The 25,422-nt window shown below is 41.9% G+C and overlaps 2 protein-coding genes across 5 annotated transcripts in view; one reads left to right on the top strand and one right to left on the bottom strand.

Annotated features, from left to right (window-relative positions):
* LOC117675544 (ceramide kinase-like) overlaps nucleotides 1-22,685 on the top strand; it is a 36,010-nt gene extending 13,325 nt beyond the window's left edge. Inside the window, exons 6-13 of one of the 2 annotated variants that reach the window (XM_034434296.3) lie at nucleotides 3,759-3,904; nucleotides 4,066-4,140; nucleotides 4,474-4,626; nucleotides 5,246-5,351; nucleotides 5,582-5,664; nucleotides 7,278-7,477; nucleotides 10,062-10,258; nucleotides 10,908-12,204. In XM_034434296.3, coding sequence (XP_034290187.2) covers nucleotides 3,759-3,904; nucleotides 4,066-4,140; nucleotides 4,474-4,626; nucleotides 5,246-5,351; nucleotides 5,582-5,664; nucleotides 7,278-7,477; nucleotides 10,062-10,258; nucleotides 10,908-10,971 — 1,024 coding nt within the window. In that variant the 3' untranslated portion in view covers nucleotides 10,972-12,204. Of the gene's footprint in view, nucleotides 1-3,758; nucleotides 3,905-4,065; nucleotides 4,141-4,473; nucleotides 4,627-5,245; nucleotides 5,352-5,581; nucleotides 5,665-7,277; nucleotides 7,478-10,061; nucleotides 10,259-10,907; nucleotides 12,205-21,148 lie in introns of those variants that run through there. The other variant, XM_087888614.1, reaches the window with a different exon arrangement.
* The window catches only part of G6PD (glucose-6-phosphate dehydrogenase), a 29,845-nt gene continuing 15,838 nt past the window's right edge, over nucleotides 11,416-25,422 (bottom strand). For all 3 annotated transcript variants that reach the window (XM_087888613.1, XM_034434295.3, XM_034434294.3), the window contains 11 exons: nucleotides 21,500-21,537; nucleotides 21,307-21,415; nucleotides 20,862-21,079; nucleotides 19,926-20,084; nucleotides 19,293-19,418; nucleotides 16,459-16,552; nucleotides 15,212-15,398; nucleotides 14,855-15,090; nucleotides 13,721-13,797; nucleotides 13,307-13,399; nucleotides 11,416-11,969 (listed from right to left, as the gene is read on the bottom strand). In XM_087888613.1, the coding sequence (XP_087744739.1) occupies nucleotides 11,879-11,969; nucleotides 13,307-13,399; nucleotides 13,721-13,797; nucleotides 14,855-15,090; nucleotides 15,212-15,398; nucleotides 16,459-16,552; nucleotides 19,293-19,418; nucleotides 19,926-20,084; nucleotides 20,862-21,079; nucleotides 21,307-21,415; nucleotides 21,500-21,537 (1,428 nt within the window). In that variant the 3' untranslated portion in view covers nucleotides 11,416-11,878. The remainder of the gene's footprint in view (nucleotides 11,970-13,306; nucleotides 13,400-13,720; nucleotides 13,798-14,854; nucleotides 15,091-15,211; nucleotides 15,399-16,458; nucleotides 16,553-19,292; nucleotides 19,419-19,925; nucleotides 20,085-20,861; nucleotides 21,080-21,306; nucleotides 21,416-21,499; nucleotides 21,538-25,422) is intronic.

Genomic DNA, 25,422 nt, shown 5'->3' with positions numbered 1-25,422 from the left:
GGCTAGAGATGTGCTCCATCCTTTCTGGGAAATTGGTGCTCCACTGTAGTCCATCACATCACCTTCCCCTCCATAGGCATGATCTCTCACATTCACAACCAGATGATAAAACTTAAGCCAGATCTGAAGATGAGAAGTAAAACATCTTCCTCAAAGAAAAAACAGTCTGCCTTTTTAAAAAACACCTTTGAGACAACCATGGCCTGGATGACTGAGAATCCCCATAGACAGGGCCGGATTTTCCTATAGGCTAACTAGGCTTCAGCCTAGGGCCTCAAAATCAAGAGGGGCCTACATTCAAATTGTTAGCAAAATTAAAATTACACTTTCACTATAGGTGAAAGGGCCTCATAAGTGGAATAGCCTAGGGCCTCTTTTCATCTAAATCCGGCCCTGCCCATAGACTTTATAAAACCAGATTAAATACTTGATTCTACCATAATTAGGCTAAACTTTTTAAAACAATACTATAGTTAGAAAAATGGCAAGATGTTGTGAACATTAGACATTTGATGTAGATCTCGTTTCTAAATGGCTTTAAAAACAATGTTTCTGGCCGCCTTTGCAAATTAAATTTTTAAAAAAATTCTGAAGAATGTTACCAAAAGGTATTAAATATATACATTTTTATTTTATTTATTTAAAAGATTTGTATTGGCTCCCATCTCTTTTTTATCTCTTTTTATTTTATTCAAAGCAAGATTAAAATACAAAATACAGAACTCAAAAAAATCCAAAAGGAAAAAACAACACAAAACAAAACATTAAAAAGGAGCATAAAGCAAGACATTATATACATATTATCCCCTCTAGTTAAATAATGATTAATATATTACTACAACATTAATTCCCACCTCTTGCGAAACAAGCCCTCCAAAAAATTTTAACCTACTAAATCTATTTGCAACTTGTTGACAGGCGGTTATTGTAATCCACTCTTAGAAAATTTACCACAGCATCTTATCTGTCCCAAATAACTCAAAAGTTATAAACAAATCATCCTAGATCAAATATCCATGTTTGTTTCTTAATATCTTCTCTAGTCAATTGCTGTTTAATTAAATATAGTAAAACCAGTTTCCAAAATAGGTCTATTTTCCGATCAAAGTGCAAGCAGAAGTAATTGCCAATTAACTGTAATCCATCCAGTCTCCCTCAGACTTCGCAGAGGTCTGGAATCTGTCTCTTTCCTTCTTAGTCAAAGCCATAATATTGAAAGAATGTGCAGACTTACAGATGAAATCTACTTTGCTGGTTCTCCAGCTGCGAAATTATCTCTTTGATCTGGAACTGGATCAAAGTCCTTTTGTGTACCTTCATCCACATCCAGAGATAAAGCTTCAGATCTTAACATTCTTTTAACAAACATTAAAGTTTGATCAATTTTTTGAGAGATGAACTCAGCTAGAAGTTGCACATCTCCCCATTTTCCTTTCTTAGATTTCAGAGCCATCTTAATCTGTGAAATTTAGCCAGGAAACAAAGAACAAAAAAAAAGTATGTTTGCCTCTATGTTTCAATCCAAGATTATAAGAAAAATTCAATGGAAATAAATTCCATTTTATTTATTCTGTTTTTCAAATTCAAAAAATACAGAATCCAGCGGTAGGAGTCTGTGAACTCTTCATCCACCTACTCCCCAAACATTACCGCGCTTTTCATATGGAAGGAACACGATTTCCATACAGAAGGTCCATGATTGTCCAAAACAACATATCAAAAGAAAAGGCAAGGAAAAAGCAATTAGAGTCCAGCAAGGGATTGAGATAAATCAGCACCCACTGTTAAATCAACTTTTAAAACAATGAGCAAAATAAAACAGTGAAATAAAAAAGTGAAAGTTAAAATTCTGGCATGATTAGAAAACAAAACTCCTTGACTGGAAGATGGATACTCCCAATGATTTTTCGATTGAATCTACAAGACCCTCCCCCTTATCCACTGGATCCACAGTTGTCCAAAAGTCATCTTGGGTCACTCCTAAATGCTCCCATTCAAAACTAGGGAGCAGCACTGCCAAAGAACCACCTTTAGCAGTGAAATCAGCAGATCATTTGTAAGAGAAAAAAGAATCACTGACTGTACAGCAGCCATCTTGAAAGGGGAGCATATTGCCTCCCATCTTATAAGGCATTCTGGGCTGTTTACAACAGTAACAAAACCCCAGAAGTATATTTTAAATATAATAAAACTGTAAAAACAAAACCAAAGGGTCCTTGGTGGGCCCCAACAATCAAGATACAATCACTGTACCTGGGTAAAAAAGGTCTTAATGGCCTTTTGGAAAGCTCAAATAGTGGGGGCCTGCTGAATAACCAGGAGGGAAAGTATTCCATAAAGTAGGAGCAGCTATGGAAAAGACATGCTTCTGAGGTCCCGGTAGAATGCAGCATTTCAGGGAAGGGACCTGGAGGATGCCTATCCTATCTGATCTGACAGGACAGGCAGATACTCTCAGGGAGAAGCAGTCCCACAAATAACCAAGTTATAGGAAGTTGCTAACCAACACCGTGAATCCAGTGGTGGGTTCCTCCCGGTTCCGCCGAGCTGGTGGTGGTGACGATATGATGTCACCGAACTGGTTCTGCCACCCCCCCGCCACCCCCCCGCATTATTCTTACCTTTTATTTGGCCCCACCCCCAATCTATTGCTGCCTCCTGAGTCCCAGCTGATGGGCTGTAAGGAAAAAAACTGTTTAAACTCTTGCTGTGGGGCTTCAAAGGGCTGCCCTACAGCTGATCAGTGGTAAAAGGCAGTTTGGTGCCTCCAAAAACAAATGAGTAGACCGGTGCCTGCAAAAACAAATGAGTAGACCGGTGCCTGCAAAAATACATGAGTAGACCGGTACAGCTCTGCAAGCGGTGAAAGGCCTGGTAGACCAGTACCTCTGCTAAATCCTAAAGAATTGTCACATGACCATCAAGCCATGCCCACAAAATAAGCCACGCCCACAGAACCGGTAGTAAAAAAAATTTAGAACCCACCCCTGGGTGAATCGCAGCCAGCACTGTAAGCTAATGCAGCTCATGCAGCAGAAAGGAGATAAAATAGTGTAAGTAAGAGGAAGTAAAGAAGAATACATTGTAGAAAAATAAAATATCTGAGAGCTGGTTTGGCTGAATGCTGTTCCCCATCAGAGCTTTCCACACACAGACAAGTAGCTTCCACCATTTAATTCTACTCACAGTATTAAGGGGTCATGAGCAACTCCATTGGACATTTTTGCTCCATGCCATTCAGCATTATGTAAACAGGCACAACAGTGTCCTTGCCACTCATGGAAATGGGAGAATCCCCATCATTTGCTTAGAAGGGGTCCATAAAGACAGTTGTGTCACATGCTGACTATAAGTAGTCCTCAAATTATGATCAGTTGCTTAACAACTGTTCAAAGGTACGATGGATACCTGGAAGGCTATGTGCGACCAGTTTTGAAGTTCTGACGCTGCCTCCCCTCCCTTAGAGTCACATATTTTGGGCTCCTGGTAACTATCCCATGGTCACTTGACTGTAATTTAGCTTTTTGCCAGAAACCAATGTTTATTTCTGGCAAAAACCAGCCCATAGTGAACAATTGGTTCTCTTAACAACTGTGATGCTTACTTAACTGTCACAAAAAAGGTTGTAAAATTGGGTCTAATCATGTAGAGATCTGCTTTATGACCATCATGACTTACAAGCCTAATTATCAGGCTCAATTACAGTTGGACGTTAAAAACTACCTGTAACTTAGCTTATTACCTCCATCCCATTCCAGGCTGGTAAGTGTGGGAGGCGACGGCACATTCAATGAAGTGATGCACGCCTTAATCGACCGAACCCAGCAGAAGGCAGGGAAGCTCCAAGAGGACTGGGATACGGAGCTTCTGTCCCCAAGACTTCGCATTGGCATCATTCCTGCAGGTAAGGCCAGTAACTCCCCAAAACTAAGACGTGAGGCTTTCTTTAAGAGTTGGGAAATAACGACTAAAACTTTAATCCAAGGGTCTGGGTGGGAAGCAGACAGCCTTCTGACCTATTTCCCAGCAAGACGAGTGATAGGATGTGTTCTGTGTCTACTCCAGGTTCTACAGATTGTATCTGCTTTGCAACCGTGGGAACAAATGACCCCGTCACCTCTGCTCTGCACATCATTATAGGTGCTTAGCCAGCACGCACTATCCATCTGTGGCTGTTGAGAGTATGGTCCTTAAAACTGCCCTGAGTAGGGAATTTTGGAAAGCCAGGTTTGGAAGTAAAGCATATGTAGGACGAGCTTGAAAATGGTCTCTGATTCATCACTGGTCAGACCCTTGCAATAAAAAAAACCTTTGGATGCCTGCTTGGGTCACTTCAGAGTGGGGCTAGCTATTTGGGATTGAGAACAGAAGCATTGGCTTCCTTGGGGATTCCCAGCCCCATACCTAAAATGGAGTGAGAGAGTGGGGTATTTTCCTTCTGATCTCTTTTCCATGCCTTTCTTTCCTTCCCAGGGGACAGCCAGCCTCTGGATGTCTGCAGCATTTGGCATGATGGGATGCTTTTGCGTTACTCTGTCTCCCTGGCTGGTTACGGTTTCTACGGCGATGTAGTGAGCACCAGTGAGAAGCACCGTTGGATGGGGCCAGCGCGCTACACCTTTGCAGGTACCGTTCGGCAGAAGAAGAAACCAATTGGATAAGGGGAGATGGGAGAGGGGAAGGAAAACGAAGACTCATAAAAATGAAATTCTTCTTGATGGGCTTGAAAGAAATACAGGTTCAAGGGGCCTAGTAAGAGAGTACTCATCTGTGCCCAGACAGTTTTAAATTCCAGTTTTCAGGAATGACTGAAGTATTTTTGAAATACGCACGATGCTATTTGAGTAGTGGTGTATCAAGGAAAAAACATGACCACTTATTTTTATTTATTTACTCTATATCTCACTGTCAAATATGATATAACTTTAGTTCCCCCCATCTCAGTCTTTTTGAAAAGGCACAAAAACTGCTTATTGTAACAACAGCTGTGATTGCTGTGTCAGTTGCCTGATTCTTGCAAAACCATTCACACACGATACTACAAATTATCTTATTTTCTGTACCTTTCACCTTTCAACACCTACTGACTTAAAACATGCTCACGATACTCAGAATGAAAGCTATTTGAAACAAAAGAACCTAAACCTTCTGTGAATTTTCCACTAAGAGTGGTGGTGGTGTGTGCTTGTGTATATGTGTGAACACACCCAGGCCAAACGCTCCCTTCAGTTATTTTCTCTTTCAGGAGCCAAAGCAGTGCTAAGCAACCGCAGCTATGAAGGCACTGTGGAATTCCAGTTAGCAGAGTCAGAGGACACCAATCCGCGGGATCAGTCACGCTGCCGGGCAGGGTACGTTGATGGGAAACTGCTACAATGGGATTTACAACCCAGGACAAAGTCCAGGAACACAACTGTAGAAAAGGGGTGGAGCGGCCTTCTCCAATTCATCTAATATTTTGGACTACAGACCCCATGATTCCCAGCTGGCTAGGAATCATGAAAATTGGGTTGCAATGCATTAAGAGGACTAAGTAGGGAAGAATACATGATCAAATTATAACACCAGCTCTCCTTTTCAGCTGCATGGTCTGTTCTGAATCTAGCAAAAACCTTCTGAGTGGAAGCAAGGAAGAACATTTTTCAGAATTCACAAAGCAGGCAGGTAAAAGCACCAAAACACTTTTTTTAAAAATCACAAAGGATTGACACTGAAAATTAATCTTTCTGTAAATTAATCTTGAAAATTAATTAATAACTGAAAATTAATTTGCTGTAATCCTTGTGACAAGAAGCCTATAAAGCAGTGTTTCTCATGCAGGATCCAATCTGGATCAGTCACCGGGAACAGACATTTAGTCTTCCGAGCTTTCACATTTACGTTGGAGCCCATTCTCAAGAGAGAAGTTCCCTGAGGATGGACTCCAGCACAGGTCTGAAAGCTTGGAAGACTAAACCTATGGTCCTGATGACTGACCCAGGTTGGATTCTGCAATATTATCCTGGGACATGTATATTTGCCTTCATTCGTGAGTGTTTGTCATCCATAGCAACTTTTAAAATGAGTAGACTCCCAGAATTCTCCAGCCAGCATGCTGGGAGTTGGTCCATCCATCTTAAAGCTGCTGAGGTTGAGAAATACTGCTTTAAATTAAGTAAGCATTTGTAGCTCACCACCCCCACCCCCTCCATACTGGGCCTAGTCTGGGGCCAAGAATATGCATCTCATCCTGGGTCACTGCCTAACTTCATAGTTTTCAAATCTAATCTTAGTCCATTTGGCTGCACCAGTCCTTTGTGGTGCACAGGCAGTGAGGCCTCAAATCTGACAAGCCAGGTTGAGGGATGTATGAGAGACGCAAAATCTATATCTAATCTAGCTACTACTTCTCAGAGAATCTGCTTTTACTAGCATTTTTTAAAAAACAGCAAGCTATACACACACACAAGTCAGATTATGTTTCCAGCTCATGTCTTGTTAGGTTGGCCAAATAATCTGATTTAGGAAGTAGTCTCCCTTGTCTGAAGCTGGTCAAAAGGGGGAAAAAATGGGGACTGTTGAAATTACAACTTTCTAATTTCATTTTGCTGCCAGCTTGCTGGGTGATCTTAAGCAAGCTCCAGTCTTCTAAATTTAGGATTCTCATATATAACAAGGAACAATACTAATACTAGTAATAGTATTTAGTAACTTTTATAATGTTGTAATGCTTACATAGCTAACTGATTCGGAAGGCTTGAAGTGATAAACAGAAATCCTATTAGTGTATTTGGAAAGGTTATTACGGGGCATCTTTGCTGTTTCTTGACCACTTGCCATGCAGTCTGTCTTGTGCTTCAATGACTGCTTGCTTCCTCAAGGTCTCCTGGAAAAGCAAACTAAAAAGTACAGGCCTGGCAGGCAGTTTCTTTTTTCAATGCCTCTATTTTGCAAACAGCAGCAAACACAAACACAACCGGTCTGAGCTGCTTTGCTTTCTTTCTTAGAGGTGGAATAGAAGAGGGAGCATCTGAAGAACCCTAGTTTCTGCAGAAATAAAATACCAGGCATATCTTCTGCCAGTGCTTTTGGCAATCTCAGACTGGAACTGCTAGGTATAGTCAGCATAATTTCAGAAAATGAGAAGGACTTGTCCCCGGAAAAAGGCTTGTAGCAAACAAAAAGTAGCAACAACTTGTTGTTGTCTCTTAGTAATAATCACTCTTACTTGGATCCCTGAGTAGCTAAGGAGCTTCCTGGGTGAAGATACTCAAGATAAACCTGTTTCTCCCCTCCAGGTAGTGAATGGCAGCGGGTTCATGGTAGCTTCCTGGCAGTCAACCTGACCTGCATGAGCAGTGCCTGTCCTAAGAGCCCCAAGGGTCTCTCACCTTGTGCCCACCTGGCCGATGGAACTGCCGACCTTATCTTGGTGCACAAATGCTCGGTCTTCTCCTTCCTGCAGCATTTGAATCGGCACACCAACTGCTCAGACCAGGTATGGGGGAGCTACTGTTGTCCTATAGACTTGGGGTGCATGTCAGAATATTAAGTCTTCATGGTTATGGTTCTGCACGTCTCCATTCAAAGAGATATGATAAAATAAGTGCATTTATTCTAGCCCTATGCTGACTGGAGGGTAGAATTGTCAATCACTACATATTCTGAAGGCAAGGGCAACTGAGGAGAGAGGGCTTTGGCAGGGGTGGGTGGACAGACAGGTCTGAGGGAGACTCTGGTATCTTTCTTGACCAAGTGTGAGCATTAGAAGTGGGAGACATGGCTTTTCTGTAGTTCTCCTTTTTTTCAGGGTCAGTTCCCATCAGTGTTGATGGGAGGAGAGGTTGCAGATGGGGTGTCATGGGTTCAGTGCTCTCACCCCTCTAGTTTGAGATCTACATGAAGCTACTGGTGAGGTGTCAGTCTAGATGGGGAAGAACAGACTGACAATCAATGCTGACAAAATGGAGTGGCTATGTCAGTGATGGCTAATCTTTTTGCCGTCGTGTGCCAAAAGCAGGGGGAGTGCGGGGGGCTGTGCACATGCATGCCCACACCATAATTCAGTGCGCCCTGTCCATTTGCCTGCATGATCCCCCCCACTCTTGGCACAGGATGGCCCGTTGGGCCCGGTAGGCCCATTTTTCACCCTCCCCAAGCTCCTCAGGCTTTCTAGGAGCCTGGGGAGGGCGAAAACGGCCTTCCTCACCCACCCTGGAGGCCCTCCGGAGGCAGGAAATGGCCCATTTCCCGACTTCCTGTGGGCCCAGAAAGCCCAAAAATCAGCACATGCGTGCTGGAGCTGAGCTAGGGCAACGCTCACGTGCCCATATACGCTCCGCACGCGTGCCATAGGTTCACTATCATGGGCCTATGTGTTTCAAATTCTCCTCTACCAAGGAATTTCCATCTTAGTTCTGATAACTCTTCTCCCCATATATAATTAGTGTGCAATTTAGAGCTCCTGATGGAACAGCAGGTGGCAGTTGCGCCTAAGTGGCAGACTTTTGTAGTCACATGCCTTGGTCAGTTTGTGATTGTATTGTTGTAGTGTGTTCTACCTGCGACTGCTTTTGAACCACTTGGAAGCTGCATCTAGTCCAGAATGCATCAGCATGGGTAGTTTTGAGTGCACTTTGGCACAGCCAGGTAACACCTCTGCTGTGAGAGCTGCACTGGTCACCACTAAACTTCTGGGTGCAATTCAAGGTGCTGGTTTTGACTTTTAAAGCCGTTCTTGGCATGGCATCTAGCTACCCGAGGGATTGCCATTGCTTCTGCCCACCCAGTTAAATTTGGGAGTGAGCATGTTCCAGGTCTCATTTTTAAAACAGTATCATCTGAGGGACATAATGCCTTCTTGGTAATGATGCTAGCCTTCTGGGATTCAAATTGCCCCAACCCTGTCATCCTTTAAATGGCCTTGAAGACGTGGCTTTTAGGAAATGTGTTTTGCAATGGGGTATTAATAGGTTTGGAACATTAATCTCCAGGCTCCTCCTGTTTCGTAAGTAGAACTTTGGAGTGGAGTTATGCAGAAAGGGATAGCACATACAGTAGATAGCCTTTTCTTTGAGCTGCTGCCATCCATTTTTCCCTGTTCATTTTAGGCTGTCCATTCCTTTGGCCATTATTTTTTTGCCTGGAAGGCTCATTTCCTATATCCAGATTGAGACTTCACAAGTTCTAATGGGGTTGTTTGCCCCAAAATACATGTCATTGGATTTTTAAAACAAGGGCAGCTAAGTTTTGGGGACATCCTTCCCCAGAGATAGAACAGAACAAAATAGACTCTTTATTGTAGTCAATGAGTAGTCCATAAAGATAGTTGCATACGTAAAATTGATATTGATTTGCTAAACACATTTGTCTAATTGATGTTCATTTTACCTAACTGAATTTGACCATGCTTAAGGAAATAGTGTCATTTGAATCTGAGAGTAGATTTAAATAGAACCGAATTGAGTGATCAGGATATTTAATTCAGATGTGGAATTAACAGTTCAGTATGAGTGTCAAGAGAAAATTGACAGTAAACTAAGCCTCACTTGGTGGTTTCTTTAACTTATGGGCAGAATCTGGATTTAAATGGAACCCCTTTGTGTTCCCCTTCTAAAACCGCTTAAGGGAGTGTACTGAATCATGCTAAGTTTAAGGACCTCCTTAGTTGAGAAGCAGCTGGGATTTAATTTAAATGTGTAGCAGATTTGCTGGGAGAGTAAAGGCTACTTAGGAATACATTTTTGGAAAGGTACATCAACTGTTTGAATATCAGTGCCCTGAAGACATTGCTTGATTGCTTCTGCTGTATCTTCTTGCCTCAGCATGCACACTTGGGTCAAGGAAAACCCACAAAGTTCCATTTTTTTTTGATTAAAAACCGTACTAAATTACAATTAATAAATTTAATAAGTTTCTCCCCATTTATTTTTTATCAAATTAAATATTTCAGTATGTTGACCACCACCTCCAAGTTCCAGGTACTTGCAAATATTGCTCTTCTCTGCTCTATTAGCAGAGATATTTCTAACAGCTCCTTCCAAACTCTAGAGATGTTCAGGAGATGCAATTGTGCTCCACAGTTTGACCTGCCCTTTGTGAGTGTGTACCGGGTTCGAGCTGTTCGCTTCACCTCCCCCAAAGAGGAAGACTGGGAGGGAAGACAACCAACTGCACAAGAACAGAACATACTCTGTGGAGGAATATGCCAAGGACAGCCGCTGGTCAGCTGCTGGACCTGCGATGGAGAGACGTTGAACCATACTGATATCACCATTCGGTAGGTCCTCTGATGGGGTGGGTCAAAAATTCCTGGACTGAATCACAAAGGCACAGTGAGGAGAGACCACAGTTGGCCAACTCGGACTAATGGAAAACACATGTATGAAATTTGGGACTCTTACAATGGGATCCTAAAAAGATCACAGCAATAACTGGTAACCCAGAATGAGATTGAGGAGTGTTGGGCAGAAATGAGTAATAGCAGTAACATGGCAGAGCACTGGAAGTAGATGGGGAAAAGCTCTGGAGGCTTGGTCTGACTAGCAACCTCCCAAAAGGAGGGGTTTTTTTTCCAAAAAAGTTGCAATTCTTGCTTGCTGGCTCAGATTTGCCCACTGGGTTGCAATGTTTAAGACAACAGGAGGAGGACATTAACAACAGGAGGGCACAGAGAACAAACCACCTTAAATAAGAGTTGCTGTCCAGGCTCTATCGACTCCTTAGTATGCAGATTGCAGTATACCACTAAAAAGGCCAAATGTGATGCGTGATCTGAAAGCAGTCGTGCAGAGCCCTGGCTTAGAGAAAATATCAACTGGAAGGTAGCCAAGATTCTTAACAGGTGTAAGAGGGAGCAGCTTTAGCTTTTAAATTATACTGCAGTCCTTATTCTTCAAATGCTTGTTCTGCTCTTCTCTCCCCTTAAGAGTACACGGGAGTCTCATCCATCTCTTTGCTCGTGGAATTGAACAGCAACCAAGCATATCCTAGAAGTTTTTTGCCAGATGAAAGGCAACCTGATGAAAGGCAAAACTCCTGCTGAGAACTTCAGATCACAGCCTCAAGAGAGTCACTCCCTAATATATGTATTAATACGGAATGGAATCTAAGAGGTTCAAGGATAGAAGCCGAGCCTGAAAGTTCAGTTATCAGAGATGGCTTCCTCCATCAGGGGGTGGTGTGCCAGCTCTTATCTGATTGAGGCTGCTGCTTTGCCCTAGTTTGGATAAGCAGAGGATTGGATGCTAGGTTGGCTATACATGTCCAAGCCCCCTACTCCCATATTTTATTTATAGCCTTCAGGCCAGCCACAGTTGTGCAATACTAAGATTCAGTTGCCCGAATCAGTTGCCCAAACAGGTGAAGATTAAGGATAGCTCATTGTTACAAGTAGACTTAAGATGCCTCAAACACACATATTCAAGAGACACAAAATGGGGGAGTTTTTGTAATAACTTCCATTTACAGAACAGCATCATGTACAAAATCCAAAGGAATGTAAGAAGTAATTCCAAGTAAAAGCAATTGAATAAAGCAGCATACGTAGATAAGGAAGGAGTATGGAGTGTGAGAGCAAAAAAGCCTCTGCAGCTTTCCCATGCCTCCAGAAGCTTTCCCAGCATAGCAGCAGAAACTGGAATGGGATAGAGACAGAGTGTACACGAGGGCCACCAAGAGGTCAGCAAAAGAAGATGCTGTTCATACCGAAGACATCCCACTGCAGCTGGAGAAGTGCACGAATGCCTAAGCCCAACGAGTTGCTTCCTCAGACAAGATGGGCACGTTACAATCTTTGGGTAGGACACAGGCCACTGCCAAGCCTGGCCAGCTCAGTTTCTCTGGAGAGATGTGGAAATGAGCTGCGGGTGCCATTCCAAGAGGCAGAGGCTGACAGGATTCAGAGCTTGTGAGGATTGACCCACCGGTAGGTGCCTTCGTACTGAAATCCAACTCTCTTCATCAATTCATCAGCCTCAGTAGGGCCACGGCTAAAAGATTTAAAAGAAACCTATTAGTATTTCTAGAAACACGGCTATGAGCAAGCCCTACATATACTCATGGACATCAACAAATGACTGTTTACGATTCTGTACTGCCGCTCTTCTCACCTCCTGAGGAGCTGAGAAAAATAGTAATGGTTTCTTTAATGATCCAGAAATGGCTGGTGTGCTGTTTTCATTTCCGTGAAGTGACTGAAACTCATTAAAAATCCTTTTCATTTTACCTGGCCTAAATCTATCTATCTCTCCATTCCTCAGCCAGCTCTTGAGTCCTCTCAGGATCCAAGAGAACAGGAATGCAGAGGAGCCAGGCAATCCTGGCAGTTTGATATCTGTCAAATTGTTTTATTTGATATACCAGTGGGCCAGCCTTGAGTCCAAGCCTTTGTTTAACTTTGTCATGTGACAAGGATCTATGAATGTGCCTTAGTGTAATCATTTCTGGAAACGAGTGCCTCGTTGTTGTGGCCCGTCAGTGGCCTGTGCAACTAGTAGCTGATTCTGACAGCAAGGAGGCTGGTATGGTGCTGTGCCAGCAGCCTGTGCAGCTGGCACTCGAGTCGGGCAATGAGGAGGCTGGAGAAGATGTGGTGCCAGAGGTGGGAATTCAGCCAGGGCCTTCAGAACCTCCAGAAGCTCCCATAAGTGAAGAGGAAGAAGAGGAGGAGCCTTTTCTCAATGCACGGGCACGCAGAGCTGCCAAAAGGCAGGAGTGGCTCCTCAGGAGGAGGTCTCCTCGAGAGTAAGGCTTGGGGCTAATTGGTCACTCCCTTAGCCTATTTAAGGAAGGACCACAACTGAGGCAATTTGCAGGGAACAACTTAGTTCACTCTCCTTCGCGTCTTGATCTTAGTTCTCTGCAAATTGCTTCTGGGCTTTCTGCCAACCATAGTAAGATTATGATTATTTATTCTTTGGATTCTTGTAGGCTTTTAAGAAAGTTAATTAACAGCCTTTGTTTGAAAAAAAAAAACGGATTTAATTTAGTAAACTAAGGTTTGTACAGACTTTGTGTTCTTTGGGGTCCGTAGCTGGGGCAGAACACTCGTACCTTGAAAAGTGTGTAGGAATGTAGCTGTCTTAGATATTTGGTGGCATAGGTAAGTGAATCCATTGCAAAAAGCAGCATGTCAGCTGAAAGAGAACTCTGTCCTGTGAGGGGTGAGCAAGACTGTTTCTAGAAGCCAGAAAAGACTAGGAGTGACATTTCTGTGTATGAACAGATCACATGCAAAGGTCTGGGCTACTGTGTCATCTCTGTAGCCTGCTTTTCAAAGGAAGCATTGCTGCCCTCCCAACAGCCCTTCAATCATTTCTAACCTCACCTGCCATAGCAATAGTAAATCGGTTTTGTCTTCTCTGCCTCGATTTGGTGGAGCAGTGGAGTGAATATACGCCAGGCCTCTCGTAGTTCGTCACTGAGGGAGAAGGCAGCAAGGTTAGGCTGGGTTATAGAAATCCAAAGAAATACTAGAAAAGAGTTGTTACTAGGTATGGCCTTCATTAAGTACCGAGTTCTGAGTCTTCAATCTGTAACTGTAATTCAAAGATTTCAGACTAAAAGGAACTATGCCATAATGCCCTATGCACATCATAGATATGCATAGCCCATGGAAGAAAACACCAGGGGCTATCAATATGCTATCAGGACCTTGGAAAATACAGCAGTCAACTGCTATCAAGTGCTTGGAAAATTTAGTTTTTCTCCTAAATGTGCCGATGACCCTCCCCCCACTCACCTGCGCACAAAGTGCATCTGGCTGCCACAGAAAACATCCAAGATAAGGCGCTCATAAGCATCTGGGAGTTTCACATCCTATGGAAAAGAACAGAAAAATAAGATGTTAAGCATTGTACGCTATAAGATGGTCTATTCCTAACGATTAGCTTTAGAAATGAAGAATTTAGAAGCAGATAGGACACCTTAATTATGAAAGGGCAATGATAAGATACCTAAAATCTAATGTTACAGTGTCAAGTGATGACTTCCATGGCTGAAAGAGTCACTGCAACATGCCAGGATTCACAAAGGGAGCCCTAATGATCAGTTGCTTAGCAACAGTTGAAGTTATGATAGAGTTCCCCAGGGCTACTTTCAACCTAGATTTGAGATTCTGATGGCTGCCCCCCCCACCCTCCCCCCACCCCAAAACAAGCACATACATTTTTGTTGCTTGGCAATTGGCTTGCATTTATGGCCATTTTCAGTGTCTCATATCACATGACCACAATTTACTATGGGTTTCCTATGGCCATTCAAAATCACAGTAATTGCATTTGGGAATCTGATCTGTCTGCTGAAAAACAATAAAGATGATGTCCACATGTTTCTAAAGATGCTCTAAATTTCTACCCCTGTGTGTGAGATAGAGGTATGTCTGAAAATATGCCAGCAGTAATTTAACTTTCTAAAAAATAGGGAAACCAACTATAGACTTCTTGGAATTTTGGGCTGTACAGTATTAAATCATTGCCTCCCTATCTCCCTACATATTGTTACCTTGGTATTCAAACCATGCACCCATTTACTAGCCAGGTTCACACTACACATCTGTCTTTGTTATTTAACATCCTATTTTCTGGGTTCAAACATTACACAGAAGTGTTACTTAACCAAAACAGGCTAGGCTCATAAAATGCACTAATCTGACAATTCCATCCCACCTTACCCGCCAAATCAGCTAATAAAGCTTAACATGTTGTATATATAAATTGGCTACTGTAATTGAATTCTTTATTTGGCCAAGTCTAGGATTTTATATAGGCGCAATCATGGATATTCAGCTAACACACTGTATATAGCAGACACCTTGAACACTTACAAATGCAAAATTGTGTTGTTTGTATTTTCAATGGCAGATAAAATAATGTACCTTGTAGCGGTTGCCATAAGTGAGGTCCAGTTCAGATTCTTCTGGGTTGAAGAACATGCCTGGTTTCTTGGTCATCATCTTGGTGTAAACGGCCTCGTTAGGCTGCACACGGATCACCAATTCATTGCGTTTGCACTGCTGTTGGAAAATGTCACCTGGCACCTCCCGGAACTGCAGCCGTACTTCTGCCTTGCGCTCATTCAGCGCCTTGCCACAGCGCAAGACAAATGGTACTCCTACAGGGAGAGAATTAAATAGGCAATGAGATACAAGAACACTTGCCCACTACACACAATTTCCCCCCAGTTCAAAGCGTGTTTTTCTTTGACTGGTTCTTTGCTGTATGGTTATACTCACCATCCCACCTTTCATTGTCCACATACAGCACAGCAGCAGCAAAGGTAGGGGTGGTAGAGCCAGCTGGAACTGTGGAGTCATCAAGGTAGCCCTTCTGAGCCTCTCCTTCTCCAGATGGATTGCCCACATATTGCCCAAGGATTACATTTTCACTTGTCACCTCTTTGATGCACTTCAGAACCTTTACCTAACAGAAAAACATGGGGAGACTCAAGATCACACATCAGCAGAAGTGAACTGAGGAGACTATATCCATTTCAAGACAATACAATCAACTTAGCAATGGAAATTCCATGTGACCATCATGCAGGTTTTCCAACTGACATTGAGGTACATGTGTGTGTATTTCATATGCTCAGAAAAAGAGTCTCCAACTGAAAATGATAAAACTCTAAATACTTACCTTGACAGAAGAAATATTTAAGGGAAGATAATTTAGAAGAACTGCTCTAGTTTGGTCAGAATTGGTGTTCAGGTCATTATGAGACACTCAGTGGTGGGTTGACCCCGGTTCACAAGAACCGGTAGTAAAACCAGTGAGAGGCTCCGCCCACTGACCAAGATGTCATCATAGGTAATCTGTGCATGCGCAGAAGAGCGCGCACACACGCAATGTGAACCGGTAGTAAAGGTAAATAGAACCCATCCCTGGAGACACTCACTTTTCAGAAGAGGCTTTAGGAAGATCTAGTCTAGGTGCTTAGTAATTCATTCCTATTTTAGAGATAGATCAGCAGTCCCCTCCTTTGGGCCACTAAGCAATGCCTAAACTTTGAGAACATGTTGCAGGTATTCTGACAAAATAGCTGTTATGGCATACATGGCTAAACACAAAATATTCAAGTTACTTTAAGGCGAATCAGTAAAGTTGCTCCTTCCCATCTCCTATAGCTCCCTCCTGTGGAGATATTCCATACAAGCCCAAATAACCCTTTTTCCTGGCCAGATGGGCCCCTATGCAAGGGACTGTGATGCAGCCATCCCTGTTTGTTTAAATCTAATACTTGTGGGATCTATGTGGGATCCTTGGAAATAAAGGTGATCCTTGAAGTAAACACATTGCTTTATATTTAGTTTGTATTTGTAATTGATAGAATCTAGAACAATTAAGCCTAGGAAGCTCTGGGCCTAAATTGAGGTACAAGGAAAGCATTGTCAGCAGATGGAAATCTAAGAAGGCTCAAAAGTCTGAGCAACAAAATGCAGTTTTGCCCAAAGGCACTGAGTCAGAAGAACCAGGATCCTACCTTTTCATCACGGACATCGTCAGAGTTGGTAGAAGTTGGTTTCTCCATAGCTACCAGACAAAGCATCTGAAGAAGATGATTCTGCATAACATCCCTACAGAAGTAGCAGGAACATGTTTTGATTACAGCTGTGTACAGTCATCGCAATTATAATTACTATTATGTTGCTACACAATCAGCCAGATGTTTAGACTGCTATTTTTATTCATCTATCGAGTCCTTCCCAAGGACTGGGATAGGCAGATGCTTGATGTTAAAAGTATCTGCAGGCTGCAAGCTTTTCCAAGCAAAGCTGCTTTTCACCATTTGTTTTTAGTCTTTGTATATCAAATCCATCTGCAGTTATAATCTTCTAACTCATCCAATACTATCAGTTTCCTTCAACAGCAGAAAGGAATTCGAGAACACACTATTGCAGTCTGTAGAGGGAGGGCAATGCTTCTACATGGGAAGAAAGGATCCTCCACATAGAAAATCTACATGGTTAATCCAGCTTTCTCTTTAACATGCTAGTTCTCAAACTACAGGGTAGCAGAAAAAAATGGGTCATTGGATGGGTAAAAATTGGTTAAAAAAAGAAAAAAGTGGGGGCAGTTGCAGAGGAAATGCTTGGTAAGCTTTCATAGCCAGCCAAAACCTCCTCCCTTTATTTTTCACTTTTAGAAATTAGCTGAAAAATGAGACAATTGAAAAATGGACAATTGTGGAAGATGTTTTGAAGGTACAGATACATTAAATGTTCTTGAAAACTCCACATATCCCCCAATAGCTTGTAATTTAGCTCTGCAATTTGAATTCCCAGCTATCATATTTGCATTTTAGCCACTGCATGTCTACTCAGATGCATAGAAACTTGGGTAAAGAGCTTTTCTTTCAGTAGTCCTGCAGCTGCTGGCCCTGGTTGCTCACTAACAATCCTGAGATTATTGTGTCGCTCACTTGTCATCAGATGTCCAGGAACTCCAACACCTGGCATAATCCTTGTTGACCTGGGCAATGACTAATTGGCATGAGTTTGGGTAAATTACATCCTACCATATTGTTTGTGGAAGAAACATCCCACACAATTGTTTATTTTTCAATTGTCCCATTTTTCAGCTAATTTCTAAAAGTGAAAAATAAAGGAGGGGACTTTGGGGAGCTGAGAAAGTTATCAACCATCTGTTCTGCAACTATTCCCCTTCCTTTTTACTGATGTTTTCCCATAAAGTGACTCATTTTTCTCTGGTATCCTGTTGTTTGAAAACTAGCATGTTAAAGAGAAAGTTAGATTGTATTAATTTTCCATGTGAAAGATTCTGTCTTCCCAGGTACAGATAGTCCTTGACTTACAACCACAATTGAGCCCAAAGTTTCTGCTGCTAAGTGAGACTTTTAAGTGAGTTTTGGCCTTATTGTATGACCTTTCTTGCCACAGTTAAATGAATCACTGCAGTCACGATTGTCAATTGAATCTGGCTTCCCCATTGACTTTGCTTTTCAGAAGTTCGCAAAAGGTGATCACATGACATCAGGGCACTGCAACCATCATAAATATAGATCAGTTGCCAAGCATCTAAATGTTGATCAATGACCATGGGGATGCTGCAACGGTCATAAGAGTGAAAAACGGTCATAAGTCATTTTTTTCAGTGCCATTGTGACTTTGAACAATCACTAAATAAACAGTTGTAAGTCTCTCTACAGACTGCAATGGTATGCTCTAGAATGCCTTTCTGCTGTTGAAGGAAAAGGCTTTTCTTGTATCCAAATATTGTGTGGGTCATTTACTATATTAACACACTGGTTTGCCAAAATATGCCCAGTAACCCACAGAGAGCATCACATCGCACCTCTCCAATCTCAGTTCCAGCACATACTTTTTTGAAAAAAGGTTTTAACCTGCACAATTAATAAAACAAATATTAAACTCAAAGAAAATAATAGAAACTAAACAAAAGACTTTTTTAAACATCCTGAAACAAACTAAGAAAGAAAAAAAAGAAAAAAAAGACCTTTAATATTATACTTATTACAGTCATTGGCTTACTAATGCATACACTAGTGTAATATCTTGTCACTTCCCGCCTGGACTACTGCAATGCTCTCTACATGGGGCTCCCCTTGAGGTGCACCCAGAGGTTCCAGCTGGTGCAGAATGCGGCTGCGCGGGGGATTATGGGAGCGAGAGGGCGCTCCCATGTGACACCTCTCCTGTGTGAGCTGCATTGGCTCCCGGTGGACTTCCAGGTGCGCTTCAAGATACTGATTACCATCTTTAAAGCGCTCCATGGCATCGGACCTGGGTATTTGCGGGACCACCTTCTGCCGCCAATAGCCTCCCACCGGCCAGCACGCTCCCACAGAGAGGGACTCCTCGGGGTGCCGTCAGCTAGGCAGTGTCGGCTGGCGACCCCCAGGGGGAGGGCCTTCTCTGTGGCAGCACCTGCCCTCTGGAACAATTTGCCCCTGGAGATACGGAGGATATCAGATCTCCGGGCTTTTCGCCGTGCCCTAAAAACTTTTCTCTTCCATCAAGCAGGGCTGGCGTGAAACACCCCCACCCCCCAAGGTTTTGAGATATTAGATTTTTAATTGTTTAATGGGTTTTAGTCGTAAGGTTCTTAAATTTTTGGCCAAAGGGTATAATTCTTTTAAATTTTTAAATTTTGTATTGGATGTTTTTTACTTGGCTGTGCACCGCCCTGAGTCCGCTAGGAAAAGGGCGGTATACAAATTTAAATAAAATAAATAAATAAATAAATAAATATAATAAATAAAACTGGTCCTTGTAAAATATCAGGAAATCTCTGCCATATCAACACATTTTACTGTATCTCAGCCCCAAAACATACCGAATAATGCCAAACTCATCGAAGTAGCCTCCCCGGCCCTCTGTGCCAAATGGCTCTTTGAAAGTCAGAATGACACAGGCCACGTTGTCACGGTTCCAGATGGGGCCAAATATCCGGTTTCCAAATCTATAAAGGCAAACGAAGGTGATCTGAGTCAGAAGCTGCAAAGTAGAGATCTCTCAGACAATGAAACCATAGGGCCACTAATTTTATATGCTGGGCTCTCTGCACCCAACAATGCTCTTGCCCACACCCTATAAAAATGATGCCTTGTTGATATTAAGGTTACTGAAAGCTTCCACACAGCAAGAGTCAAGTTTTAAGAAGTTTGGTTCAGGGTAAACAAGTGAAGGTAAATCTGATTTGGGTAACTGCTTATCTGCATAGATCTACTTTGTGACCTATCTTCACTACTCCCCAGGGGTGGGTTCTACTTACCTTTGCTACTGATTTGTAACGAGGCCGCGCACGCGCGCTCTTCTGTGCAAGCACAGAAGCTTCTGAGCATGCGCAGAAGCATTTTGATGTCAGGGTCAGTGGGCGGAGCCTCCCGCCAGTTTTACTACCGGTTCTATAGAACCGGTGCGAACCGGGGGCAACCCACCACTGCTACTCCCAGGGTTTTTACTTTACCTGAGCACCATTAGGTTCTGCACCATCTCCTTGCCCAGGTAGTGGTCAATGCGATAGATCTGGTCCTCTCTAAACAGTGCTGCTATGTGATTGGAGAGATCATTGGAGCTATCCAAGTCCTTGCCAAAGGGCTTTTCCACAATCAGCCGATTCCAGCCACTTGAGATTTGGGACAGAAAGAGGACAGAATTTGACTGTGAACCATATAAGTACAGGTGAATGAAGCCAAGGAAGGCTGCTCCAAAGTAATGCCATCCACATTGCTTCAAACATCACTGAAAAGCTCTGAAGATCAAGAAGCCTTATCTGAATATGTATATGATGCTATCATGTTGGCATTTTCTGTTTCCAATAGCCTTGCAGGTCTTAAAGTGCTCTGAAGAGCACCCAAAATCTACTCATATCACGATATATCTTGCTCAGTCTTCAGACATTGTTTGTATTTTTTGCAGCCTTAAACAGAAACAACCCCTTTTTTCTCTTCTATTTTACTCCTTTAATATAAGAACAAGCAACCCCCCCCCCAAATAGTTAATATAAAGACACATTGACAGACTCCTCATTTTTCCTACTTATGTCCTCTTTGAGCTTAAGAAACGTTAAGAAAAATAGCAAGAGTTTTGTCTAGTGGGGGAGGGATAGCTGCAATTAAATAATGGCTTGTCAATTCCTAGGAGAAGATTTACAACTGCTTCCAAGGAAGGACCATTTATTTTCTCCTGATGTGACTTGTCCCCTTTCTTCTTAAAGGGCACTTATGCTGGCAGAATTTTTAACTATGGTTCATGTTAGTCAGGGTTTGGCGTCAACTCCATTTCCTATGCCTCCTGTCAAATACAGCCTGCTCTGACACTGAATGCATACAAGCTCACTTTTCTTTAGATTCACTGCTTTCTGTTATCCCTCAGTGAGTAACCCCCAGGCTCCAAAACTTACATAGAGCTCATGCAGGTCTTCTGGATATGTGTAGTGACTTCCTTATAGATACTGGGGGGGAGAGCCAGATAAAAGAGACGGTTTGCCTTCTCTCCATTGTGAAGGGCATTCAGGTGGGCATTTAGCTTTTCAAAAGAGGCCTGGTCATCATATTTGCCTGAGATGTACGAATTGCGAGCAAAAAAATCATCCAGTTTTTTTTCTTCCTCGGGGCTGGCCTAAAACAAGATCAAGATTTGTTATCCTGCAAAAAAAATGAGTAATAATTCTTTTCTTCTTTCCTGTAGATGTCTTTCTCCCCTACCACCGTCTGTGGCAGCAGCTATCTATCAGTGCTCATCTGGCAGAGTGGATATAGTTCTGGCTCTTAGCAGCATTACAGCGAAGTCTAAGCACATGCTTATTGTCCCAGGAAGGCCAGAGGTGCTAAAGAGGCAGGCCTCACCTTGAGATATGGGTGACTCTGTTTGCGGATATCAGCAACTGTGAGCTGGGATCGGGAATAACCCACCACATATGTGTCATCAGGAAGCAGCCCATCACGATATAACCACCTGTACAGGAAATCAAGCTAGTCATGAAATCAAGCCAGGTACAAGAAGCAAGAGGAATCTTCCTGAGCAGCAAAATGAACCTACCAGATAGTTGGATAGATCTTCTTCTTGGCTAGGTCACCCTGCAGATAGAAGACAGAGGAAAAGGCCATTGGTTGATTTTTGAAGAGATGAACACGGGCGCAGAACTGATTTTATGTCTCTGAGATTGGAAACCAAGTGGCTAGGAGTTAACACCTACTCTCACCCTGGATTCAGTCCTTGGAGATCACAGAGGCAAAAAAACCTGAGAAATATCTGTGTATTTCAATCTCAGGAATCATAGCATCCTATAATACACACACTGAGAATAATTATGTCCATATCAACTCCTCTATTGATGGTAATCAGTCAGCAATTAGTATATTGAAGCAGAGTATAAAACAGGAATCATTGCTCCCTTTCCCACATTCTCTCCTTCTGTAAAGCTTTGTTTGCTTTCCAAAGACGCCTTTGCAATTCAGACTTTTGGGAATATTTGAGAGAAATGCTTGCACCCAAAATACTGACTTAATTCCATGCTCTACTTTGTGCCTGCAAGACTGAAATGCTGCAGCATCCTGGAGTTGGGGAAAAGTCTGCTTTTCATTGTTTTACACCTCCCTAACACAAGCCCTTTATTCCTGTGTGGTGCCTGGCACTACCACAGGCCCTGGCACTTGCCTTACTGATTCACTGGATGGCAAGCACAGTGGTTGGTGGCCATTGGTGCTGGCTGCAAAAATGCCGAGTCATGACATCTCAGCATGCAGCCACCCACGCTGTGGGCTCTTAGCCCAGCTCCATCATCCCCGCAGCTGTCAATTAGCTGCCAAGCAGCAGAATGTACAAATTCTAGTGAATAAAGCCAGAGGCAGAATAAAGCCTAGCCAGGGCTCTATTGTGTCAGCTCTAGTTAGGGCACCTGAGGCCAGTTCAAAGGTGGATCAAAAAGACAAGATCTAACCACTGCCACCCAGGCTGGGGGAGAGGCAATAGTTCAGAACATGCAAAGGGACCTTACTAGATCTGTGCTGGTGCCTCAATTACTGCGAACAGAAAGTTGTCTGTCTGGTTTCTGGAAGTCCACCTTTTTCTGCAAAGCTCTTGGATCACTCCTTTAAGCCTCATCTCTCAACTAGAATACGGCCTGAGCAAGGACACCTGGATTTGCTTACATTCATCTAATGTCTGGCATGTCTATCCTCTGTAATTTATGTTCATTCTATTATTAAAAACTAAACCTCTAGGTTGGGAAAGGGTATATATTTCTTTTATATTATGAAATTCTTCACATTATGAAAAGCTATCAGTGGGCTGTTACTATATATTATACAATTGCTTGGGGATTAGCAGAGTAGAAGAAATGGAGGATTGCCCTTACAAGAAATGAAGCCACTAAAATATTTTGTGGCGAGTGTCTGAGGATTCCAGGCAGAAGAGGAACCCCAAGGGTCCTGTGTTAGTCTTGAATTTATATTATCACCCACTACTGTAATAAGACCTAGATCACAGAGATTATTCTGGAGTGATCTGCTACCATCTATTCCTCATACAAAGTTTAAAAATGTAGAGCATAAAACTGACAGTACAATATTGGTTCTAAATGGTTGTACATATAATTAAAATCATTATATGGCTAAGTTAAAATATTATACACACAAATTCTTGATGGTTTATTTATGATCTTTAAATACCATTCTTCTTACTATTTATCATACGGAGATAGTGGGAATTAGTAATTCTTCCCAACAGGACAGAACATAGTGAGTATGAGGTTCAGTAATACCAGTTTTATTTGTGTTGTACCCAGGTGGATTTGATTTAAATCGAGTTGATTTAAATCACAATTTAAATCATGATTTAAATCACTAGTAAAAAGGCTTGATTTAAATCAACTCGATTTAAATCATAATTTTTAAAGAGCAACTGTCATCTCTGCTACTCCTTTGACCCACTGTTGACTCACCGATAGTCCCAGTGTTACAGAATATACAGCCTCATGCTACATAACTAAGCTCCATTTCATGCTGAATAAACTAAATTATTTATGTATCTTAAATAGAAAACTATCTTAAGATATATTTTTATCCCAAAAGTTTTTTATTAAAATAAATTCGATAAAAATCAAAAAAATCTGATTTTTTTGATTTTTTTAAAAAAATCATTGATTTTTATCCACCCTGTTTGTACTACTGATAATCCGTTTATACACTCATTGTCACAATAGAAAACAGCATGCTAGTAGAAATTACAGACAGAAATATAGTTAGGGCTCAAATGAACAGAATCAGGCATTCAGGTGATCCGGTAGCGGCAGCAGCGTGTGGTTCGGTGAACTGGTAGCAGTGGCAGCGCGAGGCTCCGCCCACCTGCCCGGATGTCGTTAGTTCCTGGTTTTAACCATGAAGTAACCTGTTTTTGACCCTCTGCGCATGCGCAGAAAGCTTTTCGCATGCGCAGAGGGTCCAAAATCGCATGTGATGTGTGGGCAAACTGGTAGGGAAGGTAAGTAGATTTCACCCCTGAAGGAAATAATACAGTAATGGATGTGTATATGGCCAGGCTTAACAACAAAAGCTAAGAGCTATGATTTTTCATGGAGGAGAAATAAGAAAAATAGTTTTTATGTAGGAATCCGCCTTGATAGCTAAATAAAGAACAGGTGTTAGAAGAAAAAGAAGGCAGAGATGGCACATGATATTTCCACTATATCTTTACTTCCCCGCAGTAACAACATAGCCTCAGATTGACAGGAACTCAATATCTCAAAAATAAAGGTGGCCTAATATGAAGTCCAGCATTAAATTACATTTCCAGAAATTTTAGAAATTGCATAAGCTAAAGTGTCCCCCCCCCCCACAACTTCAAACCATTTAGGGTTTAGGGTTTTCTCTGTAATGACACTATGTCTTTTGGCACTTGGCCTAAATCACTCTGCTTCACTCTCTTCTGGTTTCTAAAAGTCTAGTGTAAAATTAGGGATGCGGTATGCTTTGAAGTAAGTATGGGCATGCATGCCCCACCTGCTGGTGCCTCCTTAAAGCAGCCATGTTTTTCCTGGATTCATAGGTAATTGTGCTAAGAAAACAGGTGTTTGAGGTAAGGAGAGGTTAATATATGGTGAGAAGTAGCTTTGGAGTAAGCAATGATGTGCTGTCACTAACTTCTTACCTCAAATATATATTTTTATGGGATTACTCAGTCAGATGAACACATGAAAGGATACAACTTGTATAAGGAGATAGCAACAGGTGCAGGATGCAAGGCCAAGTACCTTTTTTTGCTTCAGATCTAAAGTGCTGTGTATCTTTATTTAAAATGCTCCATTTAAGAAAAGCCTTTAGTCTTTCAAGTAGTTTGAAATGTTGCCTCTGTAATTATTGTTAGAAGCAGCCTAAATATTAACTAATATTGTTAGTTGCTTTAAACTATGAATGTAAATAAACCAGTTTTGTGCTTTAAATGTGTGACACTCTTATTTCAATACTATAATGCATACGCTTACTACCAGAATGATTGTATGACCTAACAAATAATTGAATGAGTAGCATAAGCAAGATTGAATGAATTTGCCAGTATAAATTCCTTTTGGAATGCCTGAATTCTTGTGGACATAATATTTATGAATTATTCTCTAGGGAGTACTTCTTTAATTAGAAGAAATTCTCCCTGGAGGATAATTCATAGACGCTATATCTACAAGAATTTAGGCATTCCAGGGGAATTTATGCTGACAAATCTGATTTTTGGTAACTTTTCATGTCTGAAATTTTTTATGTCTGAATCTGTTGACAGGCTTGCCATTTATATCCCCTTCTTCCAGGGTGGATAAAAATCAATGATTTTTTTAAAAAAAAATCAAAAAAATCAATTTTTTTTAATTTAAATCGGATTTTTTTGATTTTTATCGAATTTATTTTAATAAAAAACTTTTGGGGTAAAAATCTATCGTAAGATAGTTTCTATTTAAGATACATAAATAATTT

The sequence above is a fragment of the Pantherophis guttatus genome, chromosome 2, assembly GCF_059756535.1.
Source record: "Pantherophis guttatus breed Tessera chromosome 2, ASM5975653v1, whole genome shotgun sequence".
Lineage (NCBI taxonomy): Eukaryota > Metazoa > Chordata > Lepidosauria > Squamata > Colubridae > Pantherophis > Pantherophis guttatus.
This window is presented reverse-complemented; position numbering and strand designations above follow the sequence as displayed.